Genomic DNA, 17,986 nt, shown 5'->3' with positions numbered 1-17,986 from the left:
GGCAGTGCCCTGACTTAAACTAATAAAAGGCCCAATTTTGCCCAGGCAACAAGAAACGAAATTAGAAGGAATAAATAAGAAGGAGAGGCATAGATGCGACATGGCAGTACGTGGTAATGATCCCTTTGAATGAAGTGATCTAATAAGATAAGAAATAGACTGTAGTGTTTGTAGTGTGTGATCTAGAAAGTCTGGGCGATTTTGTTCCATTCAACAAAACTTTAATGGATGACTGTTAATGTTCACTGAAATCAATGAGCAGCTTATAAGTTATCAAAGGGGAGAGAGTGGTAAATAAACAATTTAGAAAGTGTCCTTATACTTTCCTCCATTTTTCTCTTTAGTATCTCTCATCTGTCTTCCATTTCTGTTTATCTTACTAGTTTTCTTGATCCATCGTTTCAGAAAGCCTTATGTTAAATACCTTAAATCGCTCTTACTTCTGATCTTTTAATCTATATACTTGGCAAAATCTCAGCCCTGGATTAATTTATCCATTTGTTTTCAAGTATTCATGTTTCCTTTATTTCTGGCTTACAGAGGCAAACAACTGGGCAGCTAGCTAGCTGAGTGCTATTTGAAGAAGCCACACACACTGGACAGATAACCAAAATGAATTCATTGTTATTAATCTTAACTGGACTTTCAATAATGTTACTTACCCTTAATGTTCTTTTTTTTAACTCTTCAGTGACTATTTCATACAACCTCTGCTTTCCTAAATCTTCTGTTATTCCAGTGACACCACACTTTTCTTAGTTAGTTTTCTAAACTTAGGTTAACCTTTCTAAGTCTACGCTGCCAGCTTCTTCTTCCCCACTTGAAGTTAGGGGAGCTTGGTGGCTCAGTCAGTTAAGCGCCTGACTTTGGCTCAGGTCATGATCTCACAGTTTGTGAGTTTGAGCCCCACATTGGGCTGTCAGCTGTCGGCACAGAGCCCACTTCGGATCCTTTGTTCCCCTCTCCCTCTCCCCCTTCCCCCCTTGCTCTGTCTCTCTCAAAATAAATGAACTTTTAAAAAAAATGTGTTGAAGCTTATTGAGACTTCATTGTCAACTTTCTTAGCCTCCGTACCCTACTTTCTTAGGTGATTTCAACATTATATAATTTCAATAACTATGTAAAGTAACATTGTATAATAGAAATATAATGTGACACATATATGTAATTTAAAAAATTTCTAGTAGCCACATTAAAACTAAGACTTCTACTCGCACATATGTGGAATTCAAGAAATGAAACAAATGAACAAAAAAAAAAAAAGAGACAAATAAAAAAACCAGACTCTTAATATAGAGGACAAACAGATGGTTACTAGAGGTGGGTGTGGGGGGGGGGATTAGTGAAATAAGTGAAGTGGATAAAAAACAAAACAAAAAATTAGGACTTCCACTGTTGACCAAGGTGGGCAACAGAGGCAGTGTTCACCCTTCTTCTTGAAGCAACTAAAAAACCAAAGTATATATAACAGTGGTTTCCAAGACACTGGACATTAGACAGTGAGGGACAGTGGTTTTTGAGGGATAGAAAACAGATAAGGTGAGCCTTGATGATTGCTTAGCTTACTGTCTTGAGTTTCTAGGTTGTAGCTAAGGAAGAAGGAAGGCAGATGAATTGTGTCAAAACCTCCAAGTTGAGGAGATGGGGCTGAATCCAGCAAGGCCAAGGCAGAGTTTGCAGGTAGACCTTCCAGGATCATTGTCTGATGTCTGGAGAGGAGATGGCTCTACAGAGATTTGCAGAGTATCCCTTGGAATACTTAACAGAGTACTGATTAGTGCATGTCTATGGAGAAACTACCCAAGGCCAGGGAATGATCCATTGAAAGAATTAGGGGAAACATTGTGGGTGCTCACACAGGGCTAGGAATAGTTCCTCTTCCTAACAGGTAGCCTTAAAAACCTCTTTCATGGGGCATTGGGTAGAATATTCAAGAGTCTTACCACAGTATTGTGAAATAGTTTGCTCAAGACCCACCCTAATAAATTTTAGAAACAAGACGTAAAAGGATCAAAGTACTTCCAGGAATCATAACTATTCTAGAACAAAGCTCAATAATATTTGTAGGAATAAGGAAGTATCTACCACCTCATAAGGTAAGTCCACAGTGTCTGGCATCTTTATATATTTATTTATTTATTTATTTATTTATTTATTTATTTATTTTTATTTCTGAGAGAGAGACAGTGTGAGCAGGGGAGGGTCAGAGGGAGAGGGGGAGATACAGAATTTGAAACAGGCTCCAGGCTCTGAGCTAGCTGTCAGCACAGAGCCTGATTCGGGGCTCGAACCCACGAACCATAAGATCATGACCTGAGCTGAAGTCAGATGCTTAACCGACTGAGCCACCCAGGTGCCCCATGTCTGGTATCTTTAAAAAATTACCATTCATTTAAAAAAACAAGAAAAATATGACCTGTAGTGAGAAAGAAATCAATCATTCAGAACCCACTCAGAATTGACACATATGTTAGAAGGGAAGGATGAGGACTTTAAAACTTAATAGAAATGTGTTCATTATGCAGAATTAAGTAGAGCAATGGAAGATTTACAGAAGACCTAAATTGAACTTTTAGCGGTGAATGCTACAGTATGGGAAATGAAAAATACAAGGAATGAGATTAGTAGCAGATTAGCTATTGCAGAAGAAAGGATTAATGAATTGGAAGACATAGCAATAGATACTATCCAAAATGAAATGGAGATGAAAAAATCAAGCAAAAATTAATATAACAGTAGTAAGCTATAGCACAACTTTTCTCCATGTAATTGGAACCTCTAAAAAGGGAGGGAAAGAGGGAGACTGGGTATTATTGGAATGAATCATGCCTGAAAACTTTCCAAATTTGTTGAAAACATTGTACAGGTCCAAGAAACCCAGCAAACCCTAGGCATAAGAACATGAAAACCTACATCAAGGAACATTCTAACCAAATCACTCAAAATCAGCATTAAAGAGAAATTCTTAAAACTAAAAACAGGCAGAACAAAAGACACATATAGAAGAACAAAGATGAGAATGATGTCAGATATCTTGTTAGAAACATGCAAATAAGGAGACTATTGATTAACACCTTTAACATACATAGAGGAAAAAAGTCTATCAAGTGAATTCTCAGTGAAGGTATATTTTAAAAATGAAGGCAAAACAAAGAATTGCCAAATGACGAGTGCCTGGCTGGCTGAGTTGGTAGAGCATGTGACTCTTGATCTTGGGGTCCTGAGTTCAAGTCCCACATTGGGTGTGGAGCCTGCTTACGAAAAATTGTTAATTGAGAGTGATGGATATATTCATTATTTTGATTGTGGTGTCTTTTTGTTTTTGTGCTTTGATTTTTTTGTGTGGTTTTTTTTTTTTTTGGTCTAGATAAATGTCAATCAGATCTTTTCAAAGAACCAACTTTTATTTTTGTTTGTTTTCTATTTTTTAAGTTTCTACTTCATTGGTTTCTGCTTCTTCTTTCTTTTTGTGCATTTCACTCTTCATTGTTTAGATTTATTTCATCTGAAGAGGTGGAAGCTTAGGTTATTGATTTGCAATCTTTTCAACCTAGGTCTTTAATAAAGTTATAAAGTCCTTCCAAGTACTACTTTTGCTGCATCTCAAAAATTTTGATTATGTTGCCTATATTTTTATTCAGCTATAAACTCTCCTTTTATTTTTATCTGTTTTTGCTTCATCTGTTATAGGACTCTTGTTAGATGCATGTGTGTTTATAACGGTGTATCTTTCTGACTAACTTAACCTTTTAACATTCTAAGGTTCTGTTTTTGTCTCTAGTAACATTCATTTTTCTTAACATCTATTTTGTTAGATATTAGTGAAACTATTTACTTTTTTTCTTTAAAAAATTTTTTTATTTATTTTGAGAGAGACAGAGACAGTGAAATCAGGGGAGGAGCAGGGAGAGAGAGAGAAGGAGAGAGAGATTGAGAATCCCAAGCAGTCTCCACACTGCCAGCACAGAGCCCAACACAGGGCTCTAACTCACAAATTTCTGAGATCATGACCTGAACTGAAATCGAGTCTGATGCTTAACCGACTGAGCCACCCGGGCACCCCAAGTTATTTACTTTTAATCTGTTTGGTTTTTTTGAATCAAAGTATGTCTTCTGTAAACAATACAATTGGATCTTTAAAAAAATTTTTTGTGCCTTATACTTTCTGCTTTTTCATGGCATGTTTAATCCATATACATTTAACACATTTAATAGTGTGGTTAGATTTATGCTTCATTGTGCTTTTGTATTCTTAATTTTATTATTTTAAAAATTCTTTGTTTTTTTAATTTTTTAACAAAATGTTTATTTTTGGGAGAGGGGGTGAGACAGAGCATGAGCAGGGGAGGGGCAGAGAGAGAGAAGAGACACAGAATCTAAAGCAGGCTCCAGGCTCTGAGCTGTCAGTACAGAGCCCATTGCAGGGCTTGAACTCACAAGGTGTGAGATCATGACCTGAGCCAAAGTCAGATGCTTAACCGACTGAGCCACCCAGCTGCCCCTCTATTGATTTTTTTTATGTCTATGTTTTTTGTTTTTTACTGCCATGTGTCATGATTAGATATTTTTTCTAGTGTACAATTTATTCCCTTCCTTTTTTTTTGTAGACTAACATTTTGAATTTTTTATTTTTCATATTTTTTTCTGAAGATTATAGTAATAAGTACTTTAACTTAAAACATTCTACTTCATTACCTTAATTCTAGTAATATATAAGAACTTTACTTCAGTATAGATCTCTTCCTACATCTTTTTGCTAGTATTGTCATATATGTAGCACTTTTATATTAGCCCCACAGTGTAGTCTTATATTGTTTAAATGGACTTATTCTTTAAACCAGTTTGGAGAAGAAATGAGTTTATCTTTTGCCCCATTTAAGATTTTCTGTTTTAGCTTTTGATAGTTTAGCTATTATATGTTTAGTTGTGGATCTCTTTGGGTTTATTCTTCTTGGTGTTTGTTTTATTCTTGGTATTTGATGGTCTTGATATGTAGGTCAATGTTTATCAATTTGGAAAGTTTTCACATATCATTTCTCCAGTGATTTTTCTGCCTTTTCCCTCCTTTTTCTGTTTCTTGGACTACATTATATATATTTTAGCATGCTTTATGCTTTCTATAGGTGTCTTAGTCTGGTCTAAGTTACAGTTTCTGTTTTTATTGTTAAAACGTATTTGATGATTTGTTGTCATCCTTGCTTGAGTCTAAACCTTTCTTTCTATACCAATAGTTTAACTGATCTTTTGAAAATGGACCTTTATCATGTCACTTTCTTGTATTAAACTCAGTGCTTTGAGGATAAAATCCAAAGATATTATGGTTTATGAGTCTATGAATGATTCAGTTTCTGCCATTCTCTCCAGGCTCATATTGAACCAATCCTAGTCACTTATTTTTCTTTAGCCACAGTGGCCTTCTTTTATCTCCTAGAAGGCACAGTGGCCCTTCCCATGTTCAAATTTTCACATAAGTTGTGCTCTGTTTGAATGCTTTACTGTGCTTTTTCAATTGGAATTTCCTCCTTGTTCATCAGATCTGTTTCAGTGATATTTCCTCAAGCAAACGTTTTTCCACCTCGGTTCCCACCAGTATAGATTTCCTGAACTTTGTTGTCATTGCACACTGTTTTGCTTCAAGTACTTATCATATTTACAATGAAATAATTATTTGTGCAGTTATTTACTGAATGAATATCTCTTTATTTGTAATATCCTTGAAGGTAATGCATTTTCTTATTCAGTGTATTTTCTAACACAGTGCCTGTTACATAGGAAATTCTCTATAAAGATTTTTGAATGAGAATGATTCTATAGATAAATATAAATGGGCACTTGACCAGGGAGAAGGAGAAGGCTTATAGGGAAGGCTTGTGCAGGAGGTGCTAAAAATGTTGAATACTAAAGTATGTGTAGGAAGCAGCCCGTATGCATAAAAGTAGCTTTTGAAAATACCATATAGGTTTAAATGCCTCTTGTCTGGTGTTTCAGTACTCTGCACCGGTATCACTATTATTTGTCGCAAAGGTTGGGCGATGTTTAGAATTCAGCTGTATGAAGTGGCATTAATTATATTCATTATTACATTTTATATTTGTAGGAATTACTATAAGTAGTGAAACTCAGTATTGAGACTTCTTGCTCATCTGACCCCGAGTTTTAATAAATAAGTTTCTGTCCTATTCCCTTACCTTGTCTTAGTCAAGTCTTTCCTTTTCCAGCATCCTTGGAACTGGAGCTCTGTTCTGTTTTGATCAGATCCAACCCCAAATTCTCCAAAATAAACATTGGACCTAAAACTAAAGCTTGGCAGCTGGGAAACTTACTTGATTTTCTGTAACACTTACCTCATGTTCTTATTGGGAACAAGGTGAGGATAGATAGGCACTTTTAGCATATCACAGTAGCTAATATTCAAGGGAAGAATGAAGTGGCTCAGTTTAGAAATATTTGTATCAAAATAAGGAATTACATAAGCTTGGACCTGGAAGGGTGAACTCTACACTATTTCTAAAAAGTTTGGTTGTGAAAATAAACAGTCGCCATTGTTTCCTAAGAGTTTTTAATTTTGAGGGTTTTTCTGTGCTATAGGTAATCATCATGTTTTAAAAATTTCCTTTTTAAGTTTTTTTGAAAATGTTTATTCATTTTTGAGAGAGAGAGAGAGAGAGAGTGGGGGGAGGGGCCGAGAGGGAAGAAGACACAGAATCTGAAGCAGGCTCCAGGTTTTGAGCTGTCAGCACAGAGCCTGACGTGGAACTCAAACTCACGGACCACAAAATCATGACCTGAGCCAAAGTTGGACACTCAGCCAACTGAGCTACCCAGGCGCCCCTAAAAATTGCCTTTTTTAAAGAGAGAAAGGACTTTACATATATATTAAAGTGTTTTGCTTTTTCCTTCATGTTAGCTTTTATTAGCTCTGGAAACAGGACTTTATAGAATAGAAACGTTGGGCCTTAAGGAATGGCCATCTGAGGATGATGATTGGTATGCAATGTTGGTGCATAGAGTAATAGTAATTAATAATGAGCATGACCTTCCCTGTAGTAGAACCGAAGCGTATGGATGGATATGAAACAATATACTTTGGGCAGGATTTGGTTCTTCATTTGTTGGTCTCATGTCAAAGATATATGTGTCTGGTGGGTCTAAATGGGATGGATATTATACCTAAAAACAATAGCAAACCTTCTAAACTCCTCATAATCAGGAGGCTTAATTTCCCGCAAGCTGAGGGGCATAAAGTGCTATAATTCCCAGAGGTTTACAGCTGCAGGAAGAAAGTCTGAGTGAATCATTTTCTGTCGTATGTTTCTTCAGTTGGGCATTTTGGTATCAACTTTAATGTTAAGAGTTTCGTGTTTTAATGACAAAACTGTTTACTGGAAATTATAGCTTGGAAAAGAGAACCACTCTCCTGCTTCTGCAAAAAGCTAGGTAAAACATTGATGTAGGGTAAAGTAGCTGTGGAGTTTTATATTCAGATTGTATGAACAGTAAACAGAGCATCTAAAATAACCACTTGCACATTGCAACAAACACATCATCATTTGCTTAAAAAAGAGTTATAATTACAGTTGACGAAGCATGGACACCATAAAAAATGCATTAGTTTGGCTTGACACATTAATTACCTGTTTTTGCAGATGTTTTTATGTATTGTTTTGTGAACAGTTTACAAAATAATTACAGGAAAGTCGTATGGAAAATAAACTAAGTGGGTGGTTTCTCGTCTAAATATTTTCATTCATGTGAATCTGTGTGAGGCACAGCTGCTCTATTGCAGAAGCAGAGAGAGAGTGATGAGGATTCTCGAAGGATTTTTTATTAGCTGGTGTTGGTCATCAGTATCCTCACATTTTTATATCTTCAGCAACACAGTTTAAAAACATTAAAATGAGTGTTGATTTAATTCCTGTGATTACTGGAAAAAGCCTTAATTCTGATCCGAAGAAATATAGATATCTATGAATATTTTATTTTTTATAATTAAAAACAAATTTTTTTAAGTTTATTTTCAGAGATCGAGTGAGCAAGCACGCGCAGGGGAGGGGCTGAGAGAGAGGGAGAGAGAGAATCCAAAGCAGGCTTGGTACTGTCATCACAGAGCCCGGTGCAGGGCTCAAACCCACAAACTGTGAGATCATGACCTGAGCTGAAATTAAGAGTCAGATGCTTATCTGACTGAGCCACCCAGGCACCCCAGATATCTATGAATATTGTAAAGTAAACCACGCAAAACTAAAAAACTCTAAATGGAAAGCTGCTGGCATTTTTTTTCAGTACTAGCAGTAAGGCACTTTGAGAAGCAGTCAATCATTATTTCACGATTACTTGAGTTACATAGTTTTATTGACCTTACAGCTTAGTTAATTGTAATAGTTAAATATTGAGTCTTAGTAAATTATACAGAAGTTCAGTTTATCTATTCTCTTTTAGGAAGTTTTGAAAACGTAAGTCTGCTTTTTCTCATGAGCTTACTGTGTTGTCATGAGTGGTCTCAACGTGTGTTTTATTTGAAAAATAACCAGATCATTGTTCAGGCATATTGTACTTTTATCAACTGTTAAGAAACAGATTTTCTAAAATTGTAATTGTCGAACAATATAAAGTTCATAGACTTCTTTTTTACGTAGTGGTTTAAAGTTATGTAGAATATCTGTGTTTGTGTTTCCTTCAATGATACTGTCATGACAGTTTTTCTTAATTAGATTGGACTTTTAGTCCAATCATGCCACTTCTATGCCATGTTCCTCCATATTCCTTTTTTACAATTTCACCTACATAAATGATAAAGATAATTATAGACGACATTTTCTGAAATGCATATGTTGTAACTGGTTAAGTTAGAGAAAGGCCCTCAGTTATAGAAAGAGGTAATTATAGTATCTCTAAGCATGAAGGCATTGTTATCAGACCATGTAGTATTGGTGCCAAATCATTCATTTGCTTTCCCATTCATTTATTTAACAAAATATTATTGAGGGTCTGCTGTATGTGATGTTCTGCAGCAACATTGAGTTGACTGTAAACATTGAGATAACTGTGTCTGGAACATAATAGATGCTCAGTAACCATCAGGCATTTTGCCTTCTGAAGAGCAGAAGGAGGGGCAGGAATATGTATGGTCTTACTCGTTGGGGAGGATTTTCTTTGTTATCCTGGAATGGGCTTCAGATGTGATATACTGTGGGCGTATCGCTTGGCACGTTCTTTGAATTGTTTAAATGTGGAGATAAATATCTTCATGTTAAATAAATCTGGAAATGGAATGGAGTCTATCTAATTCTGCTATATATGAAGTAGTATAATTTTTTAAGGTGAGATACATTAAAGGAGTCTGTGACACTTCTAGGATTCAGAAGAATTAACTGCTTATAATCAGTAATTCTGTTGATTGCTTTACATCATCTTAAAGGAAGATATGTGATCCAGTATCATGATATCAAGAAAACAGTTTGTTGGAGTCCTCCATGAATTTACTTCTTCTTAAGATGTCACTTAAGCAGATGAGAGAAATGAGCAAGAGCCTTTGTGGGGCTTGGGGGACTTTTCATATTTACTAGTATAGTACATAAACGATTTTTAGTCTAAGTGGAGTTTCATTTCCATCTTTTTCCTTATTGTTATTTCATCTCAGAAGGTAAAAATCTTAGCTTATGAGTTTTCATTCTTCATTCCTTTTACCTTCAGTGTATCTCTAACTCTTTTTAAACTTTGTATTTTAATCGTTAGAAGCCATGGATAACAGCATAAGGCACATTTAGGGATTAACTACCTATCTATCTGTCCGTCTATCTATCAGTCAATCTATCTATCTAGACAAGAGTTTATTGTCATAAAGAGACTGGCCAGGTCATGTTGTTTTGAGGGGATTGAATGATTAGTTTTTTGGGTACTCCCCCTTAAAATGCAAAACAAACAAAAAATGGGTTAGGGAGCAGGAAAAAAAATAGTTGAATCTAGGAGAAGACGGTGTCTGTAGGCATTGAACACTATGATCTAATGATGTGTTAGTTTTCATTCAGTATTAACTGATAGAAAAACTACTGAGCAGCACTGAAAGGAGTCATAATTGAGGCAATGCCTGGACATGAATATTATTATGACTTTTGCTTTTACTATTCTTTGGTGACTCTTTGAACTTCTAGAGGTCACATAACAGTTGGTTGTGAGAAGACATTACTGTGGAGTTGGTTAATGCAAATGGGAAGCAGTTTCCCTGATTGACCCGATTTTGTTATATGTGGAGAGGCCGATGGCCCCAATTGTGGTAGAATGTAGAACCATAAATTACTGCTTTTTCTCAAGGTTGCCTTTTGTTGTCAGAACACTTAGCATAAGTCAGAAATGGTAGGCTATACCTGAGAAGAACAAAAAACCCATTAACTATAATAAATCAGCACTAAAAAGAAAATTAAAAAGCAACTATAACCACCAAGGCCATCATATTCTTTTTGCTACTAAAGTTGTTACAAAAAAAAAATAAAAAAAAACAAACCACAAAGGGAAGCACCAATAAACAAAAAAACTCATTCCCTTAAAGCCAGGTTGTTTTGAATGTTCTTTCTAATGTGATAAATCTGAGTAAAAATCAGGCATGTTTGACCAAGAATATAGTGTCATGGGGGCCTACTGGAGAGTGTTTGTTGAAGAGAAATAGAGATAAGGATATATAGGATTTGCCTACAAAGGGTCTTAGGTGAGTATTAATGTCTGTGCATGTGGCAAAAAATCTAGTCAAAATACTCTTAAAAATCCCTTAAAATTTTCCATAAAATGTAGATGTTGGCATACTGTCTTTCAGGTACATGGCCAGATTTTCCTTCAGCATTGGTTTTCTTTTGTTGAACCAATGATGAGGCATTAGCTATATTCTGTTTGGTGACTAAGGACAGAATAACAGAATTGGAAGAACTACTTTTTATTCTGGTTTGTGAAACAGATTTTCACTAGTGCTGTGAATAAAATGTCTTTTTTTTTTTTTAATGGGTAAAGGAGAAAAGACCCGTGTTTCCCAAAGAACTCCTTGGGTAACAGGGATGTTTTGAGAGACCGCTTTTTCTCAGAAAGGCCCATTCTCTTTCACACTGTGTGAAATATATACCTTTTTGTAGCTCTGATTTTCCTGTGCCCTTGTCTGTCATTTCCAGTCTCTTTCTGTCTGCTTCTCTTCTGCTGTGTTGTCTGATAGGCTCCTGTCTCAGTTCCTCATGCTTATTTTCTCTTCCTCTTTGTTCCCATACTCACTTGTACTTGTCCCGTGCTCTGTATTTTTCTTGTTCTACTCAGTAACAGCACAGTCCACTTCACATTCCGTCACCAGAAGTGACTGGCTAAGACCTGGCTTCAGTTTTAGTCTGTTATATTAACTGCGAAAGCCACTCCACATCCCTGAGTCTTAGTCGTATAGGGAAGGTAACCTATCTCTTGTAAATAGAATTTGATGTAATAAAAGGAGTGCCAAGTAGTGATGGCTTCTTGAATACCTTAGAAATTTGTGATTTCATTATGTAGACTGTGCCTTCTGTAAAACTTAGTATCAAGTCAGAGTTGGTGCTCTGAGAAATGTAGGACAAGCAGTCCAGTGTTTCTTTTTTTTGTTTTAATTTTTAATGTTTTATTTATTTCTGAGAGAGAGATAGCATGAGCAAGGGAGAGTCAGAGAGAGGGAGACACAGAATCTGAAACAGGCTCCAGGCTCTGAGCTGGCATTCAGCACAGAGCCCAACATGGGACTTGAACCTACAAACCACGAGATCATAACCTGGGCCGAAGTCGGATGCTCAACCAGCTGAGCCACAGGTGTCCCACAGTCTAGTGTTTCTAAAAATTTCATGAGCTTTGGACTTTCTCCTCATTTCTATTTGGCTACACCCCATTCTTCCACAGATCAGACTCTGTATTCACCCTATATCCATCCTGTCTCCTGATCAGAAATTGAGAAGGTAAAGAAATACAGGTTGACACGATATACAAAAGACATTTTTTTTTTGGCACAGTGAAACTTTTTGACATAATGGTTAGTAAATAATGAGTATTTAGTATGTTTTCTGTTTTGGATGCCAGAGCCCAGTGGAAATTCTTACTGTATCTGAATTATTAATAGAAATGTAAAGAAACTTATTGAAGGTACTGGTTTATCCTTAGGTAGCATGTAAAATATGTATCCATTTTTAAAAGCATTTGCTGGGTGGCTCAATCAAGCATGTGCTTCTTGATTTCGGCTCAGGTCATGATCTCACAGTCATGAGATCAAGCCCTGCATGATCAGGGCTGTGCACTGAGCATGGGGCCTGCTTAAGATTCTCTCCCCCCCGTTCCCCCATCTTTCTGCTTCTTGGCATGAAAGCATGCACTGTTTTTCCAAAAAGAAAAAAATATATATTTATTAAACGTCTACCTCGATAAAACACTGAAGAGATAATATCTACATGACCTAAAATGGGATTAAACCTTGAATTTCAGATAACCTGGTTTTCCTTGAAAAATAACCATTATGGGCTGTATGTGTGTGTGTGTTACTAGGAAGATTAAGAAATTAAGGTTAGGGCCGACTGAAAATTTTTAATCTGTTAAAATCTGTTTTAAGTCATATTTATCAGTACTTTGATCGGTTAAAATTATTCCAGAAATCTCTAGATTAATCTTTTCTTCCTAGTACTCACAAACCTCAGGAAGTGTCCAGCAGTAGGAATCTGCAAGAGGTGATTTTCATCCTTGGCAGCTACTCTTGGGCAGCCGTGCTTGTGACCCACTTTTAAGGGGCTGGTAAGGAAGGAGTCATAGTATGTATATTGAAGGTTACATTTAAAAGGCCTCCCCGTATTCCATCACTCCATTGTTGTTTCCATGGAAGTGGAACCACTATCAGCAGCAGGAGTCCATTGCAACTGCTGGCTTCCGGTTTTGTTTCTCTGTTACTATGGAGACTGCCTCAAAAGCGGCAGAGGCCCCAAAAGTTTTAAGAAAACAATGATTTCATTACAAAATATGGTTTTAGCTTGAATTAGGTGCTCCACAGCCTTGGCATTTTTGAATTTCAAATTATTTTGGGAAACAAGTTGATTTTTTTTTTTTGAACAAAAGCAAATTTCAAAGTTGTATTACAGCTTGTGATCACATTGCATTAAATAAATCGCCATGGTTTCTATCGCAGGTTAGCCTATGATGAATCAGAAATTTTAAATGGGGGATCTCAGTTGAGGGCATGAAAGGTATAACCTGATAGGAGCACTGATGATAATGGCAGTAGCAGTGAAGAGTCCAGGAAAGGTAAACTCCAAACTGAAGGATGAGTAATGTGTAGAAATAGTAAATGTTTCTTATCTCTGTGGCACATTTTACCTTCACAACATGTTTCAATTACTTAGCTAACTTTCACAGATAGATTATATAAAAATAAAAGCTTGAGTTTAGAAATTAAATACATTTTAAGGACAGAGAAAAGGATCATATTGAAATTTTAATTTTAATTGAAGTTTGAGGAGTTGGAGAGTTAGTAAATGTAGACTGTTCCATAGTTAAAAAGCAGTAGAGATTCCCCCTCCCCTCCCACGTACCCCTTCCAGCCCCCAGGACTAGTTACATTTTTGAAGTACTCATAAAGGAGAGAAGAGATGGAATGGTCATGTAAAAGCTGTGAAAAGGAAGGTTTTTTAAGCAAAACTGCACCCCCAACTTTGTTGCCGGTTCCCTGTGAGGGCTCTATTCAGTCTGGATTCTTAGGTTTGCATGTGAGAAAATCCAGTAGGCAAAGAATGGCAGGAATGTAGGTTGGGCTGAAATCTGGACCCCAGTCACACCAGGATTCTTTTTTTTGTCTCTCATAACTGCTTCTCTCTGTTAAATTCCTTATCTCTGATTGGCTTTTAGCACATTGATAGAGAAGGTGGCTCTTGGCAGATCCCAGTTCCCTTATTTCCAGCCTCAGTAGCAAAGAGGGACTGATTGGCCCAGTTTGTGTTGGGCCAATTCCTTCCTTCCCCAACGCCAAGAGGGTGGGGTCCTGTGATTGGCCCAGCTTGTGACAGAGGGCTCACCCTTAACTGTATAGTAAATACGGGGCAGAATGACTGAGATCTGAAACACAATAGCAGTTTTCATTCAGACCACCCTGTTAAACGATGGTTGATGGTCGATGGTCGTGGTGGCTGAAGGTGGAGGGCTACTGAGAGGAGAAGGGAGCATTCCTCAGAAGAAATAGAAGATGCTATTCCAGGCAGAAATAAGGGCTTTCTCGTAGTCATTTTTTGGGGAAGAATGACTGCTTCATTATAATTCAGTTCAGTTCACTTCAGCAAAATAGGAACATAATTTTGTAGGACTTGGTTTAGAGAGAAACCAAGATCAAAAACCTTTACAATTTAGTGCTTCCTATATACAACTGCCTTTGTTGTAGTATCATTTATGTATATTGTCTCCTTTAATCTCTGCAGTCATTTGAAGTATATATTTCCATTTTAGAGAATGAGGAAGAGGTCAGAGACTTGAGATGATGTATTATCGGTCACATGACTAGTGAGAGGCGGAGCCAGAATGTAGATAACCAGGATTTCCAGAATGTAATCAAGGGTGCTTTCCACTGTATGATACTTGCTTTTTAGTTAACTTCATTCAGAAGATGCATAGGGTGAATTATATTAAAAAAAAAAAAAAAGTACTATGTATGAAGTGCTTAGATAAAAATGAGTCATGAAAATATAGAATGCTATTTATGAAAGAAGCCTTAGAGATTATATAGTACAGTGGTTTTCAAAAGTTTTAACTTTCAGTCATGAAATCCTGTCTTCAAATGAAGTGTATATAAAATGGGTAAGAGCATAGGATTGTCCTGTGCTAGAGAAGAGAGAGCCCCAGTACTTCCTGGGCTGGATGGACCACCTGGTTTTTGAAGTCATGAGTACTTTGGAGGCCATTTTGAATACAATTTGTTTAGAGAAACTGAGAGCCAGGCAGGGTAAATGAATTGCTCATTTTCACATACTTGTCTATTGCAGAGATTTCAATTACATTCTTCCTTTTTTTCTGTTTTTTAAAGCTTTTATTTTAATTCCAGCTAGTTAACATACATTTCAAGTAGAATCTTTCTTTTCAGTTGTAAGGTGGGTGACAGTTTGTTGTTAATGAAAAAACATGAAGCTTACAAAAATCAGAGTGAATTCAGAGTTACCCTTAAATGATTTTATTCTCCAGTTTGGTGCCACTTTGGCAGCGTATCATATCCATGTCATGGCTCTTATTAAACGTCTATCGCATTTAGTCCCAATTTGTTGAGTTAGGCAATAGCATAGTGCCTAGACTAGGCTAGTTTTCTGTCTGCAGGGCTTTTTATATTACATTTCTTCTAAAAATTTTTTTTTAAATGTTTTTATTTATTTTTGAGAGAAAGAGAGCGAGTGAGACAGGGGCAGCGACGGGGGGAGGGCACAGAATCTGAAGCAGGCTACAGACTCTGAGCTGTCAGCACAGAGCCCAATGCAGGGCTTGAACTCATGAACCATGAGGTCATGACCTGAGCCGAAGTCCAACGCTTAATCGACTGAGCCAGCCAGGCGCCCCTGTATTACATTTCTTGTATATCAGCTCCTCCTATAGAAGGTATCAGGTTCTCTCTATATATTTTAATAGAAAATTTTCAGAATTTGGATAAATCAAATTTGTGGTGATAGTATTGAGACCTTGCTGATACTAATAACTCGGATGTCTGTTCCAATTTTGAATTTCTCTTCTTCTTTATTAGAAATGTGAACAAGTAGCCTGGGGAGCCTGGGTGGCTCAGTCGGTTAAGCATCTGACTTCAGCTCAGGTCATGATCTCATACTTTGTAAGTTCAAGCCCCGTGTCAGGCTCTGGGCTAACAGCTCAGAGTGAGCCTCAATCCTGCTTCAGATTCTGTGTGTGTGTGTGTCTCTCTCTGCCCCTCCCCTGCTCGTGCTCTGTCTCTTTGTCTCTCAAAAATAAATAAACGTTAAAAAAAAAAAAGTGAACAAGTGGTGAACTGGGTAAAAGAAAGGTAATCTTCAGATTGGATAAATGCAAGTTTATTTTTCACATGTCCTGTCCTTATTTTCTACTTTCAGGAGAGTCAAGCCCTACCCGTCGAGAAGCTGTGAAGAGAAGAACAGCAGAATATCTCATGCGAGCAGAGAGTCTCTCTAGCCTTTATGGAAAACCTCAACTTGATGATGTATCTCAGGTATGTCTTATGTTTTGTATTTTGTTTTTCTATTTTTGCTGTCTTTCTCTTGGCTTTATTTATAATTAGAATGAGAACTTTGGTCTTTGGAATTTTATTAGTAATATTTAAACAAATTATTCCTGGGAAGAAAAGCATTAAAACGAATCACCAAAAGTGGAATAACGTGGGCTTGCTTTCTCCTCTTTCTCAGTCTTTTGTTCCTTACTCTACCCCTAAAACTCCATTTGTAAAATGATAGTAATTTGTACTGAATTTTATTTGAAATTTTTAGGGTTAAGGAATCGTTTTTGTGCAATCTCTGTACAGTTTTATTGATTCATGTTAAAACTAATTATGTAAGCAGAAGCCTTAAAAGTAGCTGCTATTAGATCACCTAGAATTATAAAGGCATAATTCTCACAGGGGTATTTAGGTTATTTGGGACTATCCTTAGTCTTGTCTAGAAAGCAGGTGAATGCTTAGAACATTGGAAACCTTGTGGTTTATTATTACTGTTTTTATGTCATCTAGATTTGGCAAATATGTAACTTTTCTGTTTTTTTTAATAAAAAATATTTATATATTTTTCCTTATATTCTTTATAAGTTTTTCTTTTTTTGGATACAATTTAAGAATCATATCTTCTAGAGACGAGAGAAAGTGCTTATTTTCTTAATTGATCTAAGATGCAGGTGGGCTTGTTCATATCCCAGCTCTGCCCCTTGAAGTCATGGAGCCTTGGACAGGACACTGAACTCCAGTTCTTAGCTTCACTTTCTGCATCTGAAAGTGTAGGATTATGAGAATAATAGCAATTCCTTTCTGGGTTATTGTTAGGATTAAATGAGTTAAAAAAAAAATCATTCATATATACCGGCGCACATGTTCAGGTGCATGCACACACGTGCGCGCGTGCACACACACACACACACACACACACACATCCTGCAGTTCAAGTGCTTATCTCATGAAAAGACCAGCCTATGAGCCAAGCTTAGAAGAGTAGCTTAATAAGTTTTAGCCCTATTTTTCATCTTCCTTCATATACTGCTTTGTGTCATTTTTTCCCCATTTTTTAATGCTTATGTACTTTTTGACAGTTCTAACATGTATCCGTTTTCTAGTTTACAAATAGCCCAATACTTCATCTTGACTCGTTGGACCATTAAACTTTTTGTTGCTGATTTTCTAAGTCCTTTTCATTTTGCACGTGGCGTTTAAAAAAATTCAGTAATCAAAACTGTAGTTATTAATGCAAATTTTCAATGTAAGTGTTTGACCATTACTTGTAGAACAAAAAATTTATATTCTAGCTTAGAAATAATATACTTTTGTTTCTTGTTCTTACATAATGAATATGTTTTAAATAAGACCTCTGCTGTTTCATTTGGAGATTATACAAGAGAACTGGTTGTATTAGATTATATATTAATTCCTAAGCATCTGTTAAGACTCTGATGTATACAGTATCAAACTAGATATACTTTGAAGTTATACAAAAGATAATGACACTCTGCTTTTGCAAACCCTGTATAGTAAAATTGAAGACCCCAAAAATATACCTCAATGAGGAAACGTTAGAATTGTAAGAGGCATGTAGAATAATTAGAACTTGTATCACAAAGGGTAAAAAGGACTAACTAGTGAATCAAATTTGATATGCCAGGACTTTTTTCAGTTCTTAGTCAAGGAAGCTACAGAATAGTCTTTCTTACTAGAACAAGATGTTTCTCTTTTATGGCTAGTATTTGCTTTTTATTTCACTTCTTTTTTTTTTTTTTTTTTTTTTTAATGTGTTTTTTTTTT

General features: G+C 36.3%; 1 protein-coding gene across 4 annotated transcripts in view; it reads left to right on the top strand.

Annotated features, from left to right (window-relative positions):
- RPS6KC1 (ribosomal protein S6 kinase C1) overlaps positions 1–17,986 on the top strand; it is a 180,827-nt gene that overhangs the window by 78,087 nt on the left and 84,754 nt on the right. For all 4 annotated transcript variants that reach the window (XM_039230102.1, XM_039230101.1, XM_039230104.1 and 1 more), the window contains exon 7: positions 16,083–16,198. In XM_039230102.1, coding sequence (XP_039086033.1) covers positions 16,083–16,198 — 116 coding nt within the window. The remainder of the gene's footprint in view (positions 1–16,082; positions 16,199–17,986) is intronic.

This window comes from Hyaena hyaena, unplaced genomic scaffold (assembly GCF_003009895.1).
Source record: "Hyaena hyaena isolate Hyena2069 unplaced genomic scaffold, ASM300989v1 scaffold_43, whole genome shotgun sequence".
In the NCBI taxonomy this organism is placed as follows: domain Eukaryota; kingdom Metazoa; phylum Chordata; class Mammalia; order Carnivora; family Hyaenidae; genus Hyaena; species Hyaena hyaena.
The sequence above is the reverse complement of the archived record's forward strand: the minus strand, read 5'-3'. Positions and strand labels throughout refer to the sequence as shown.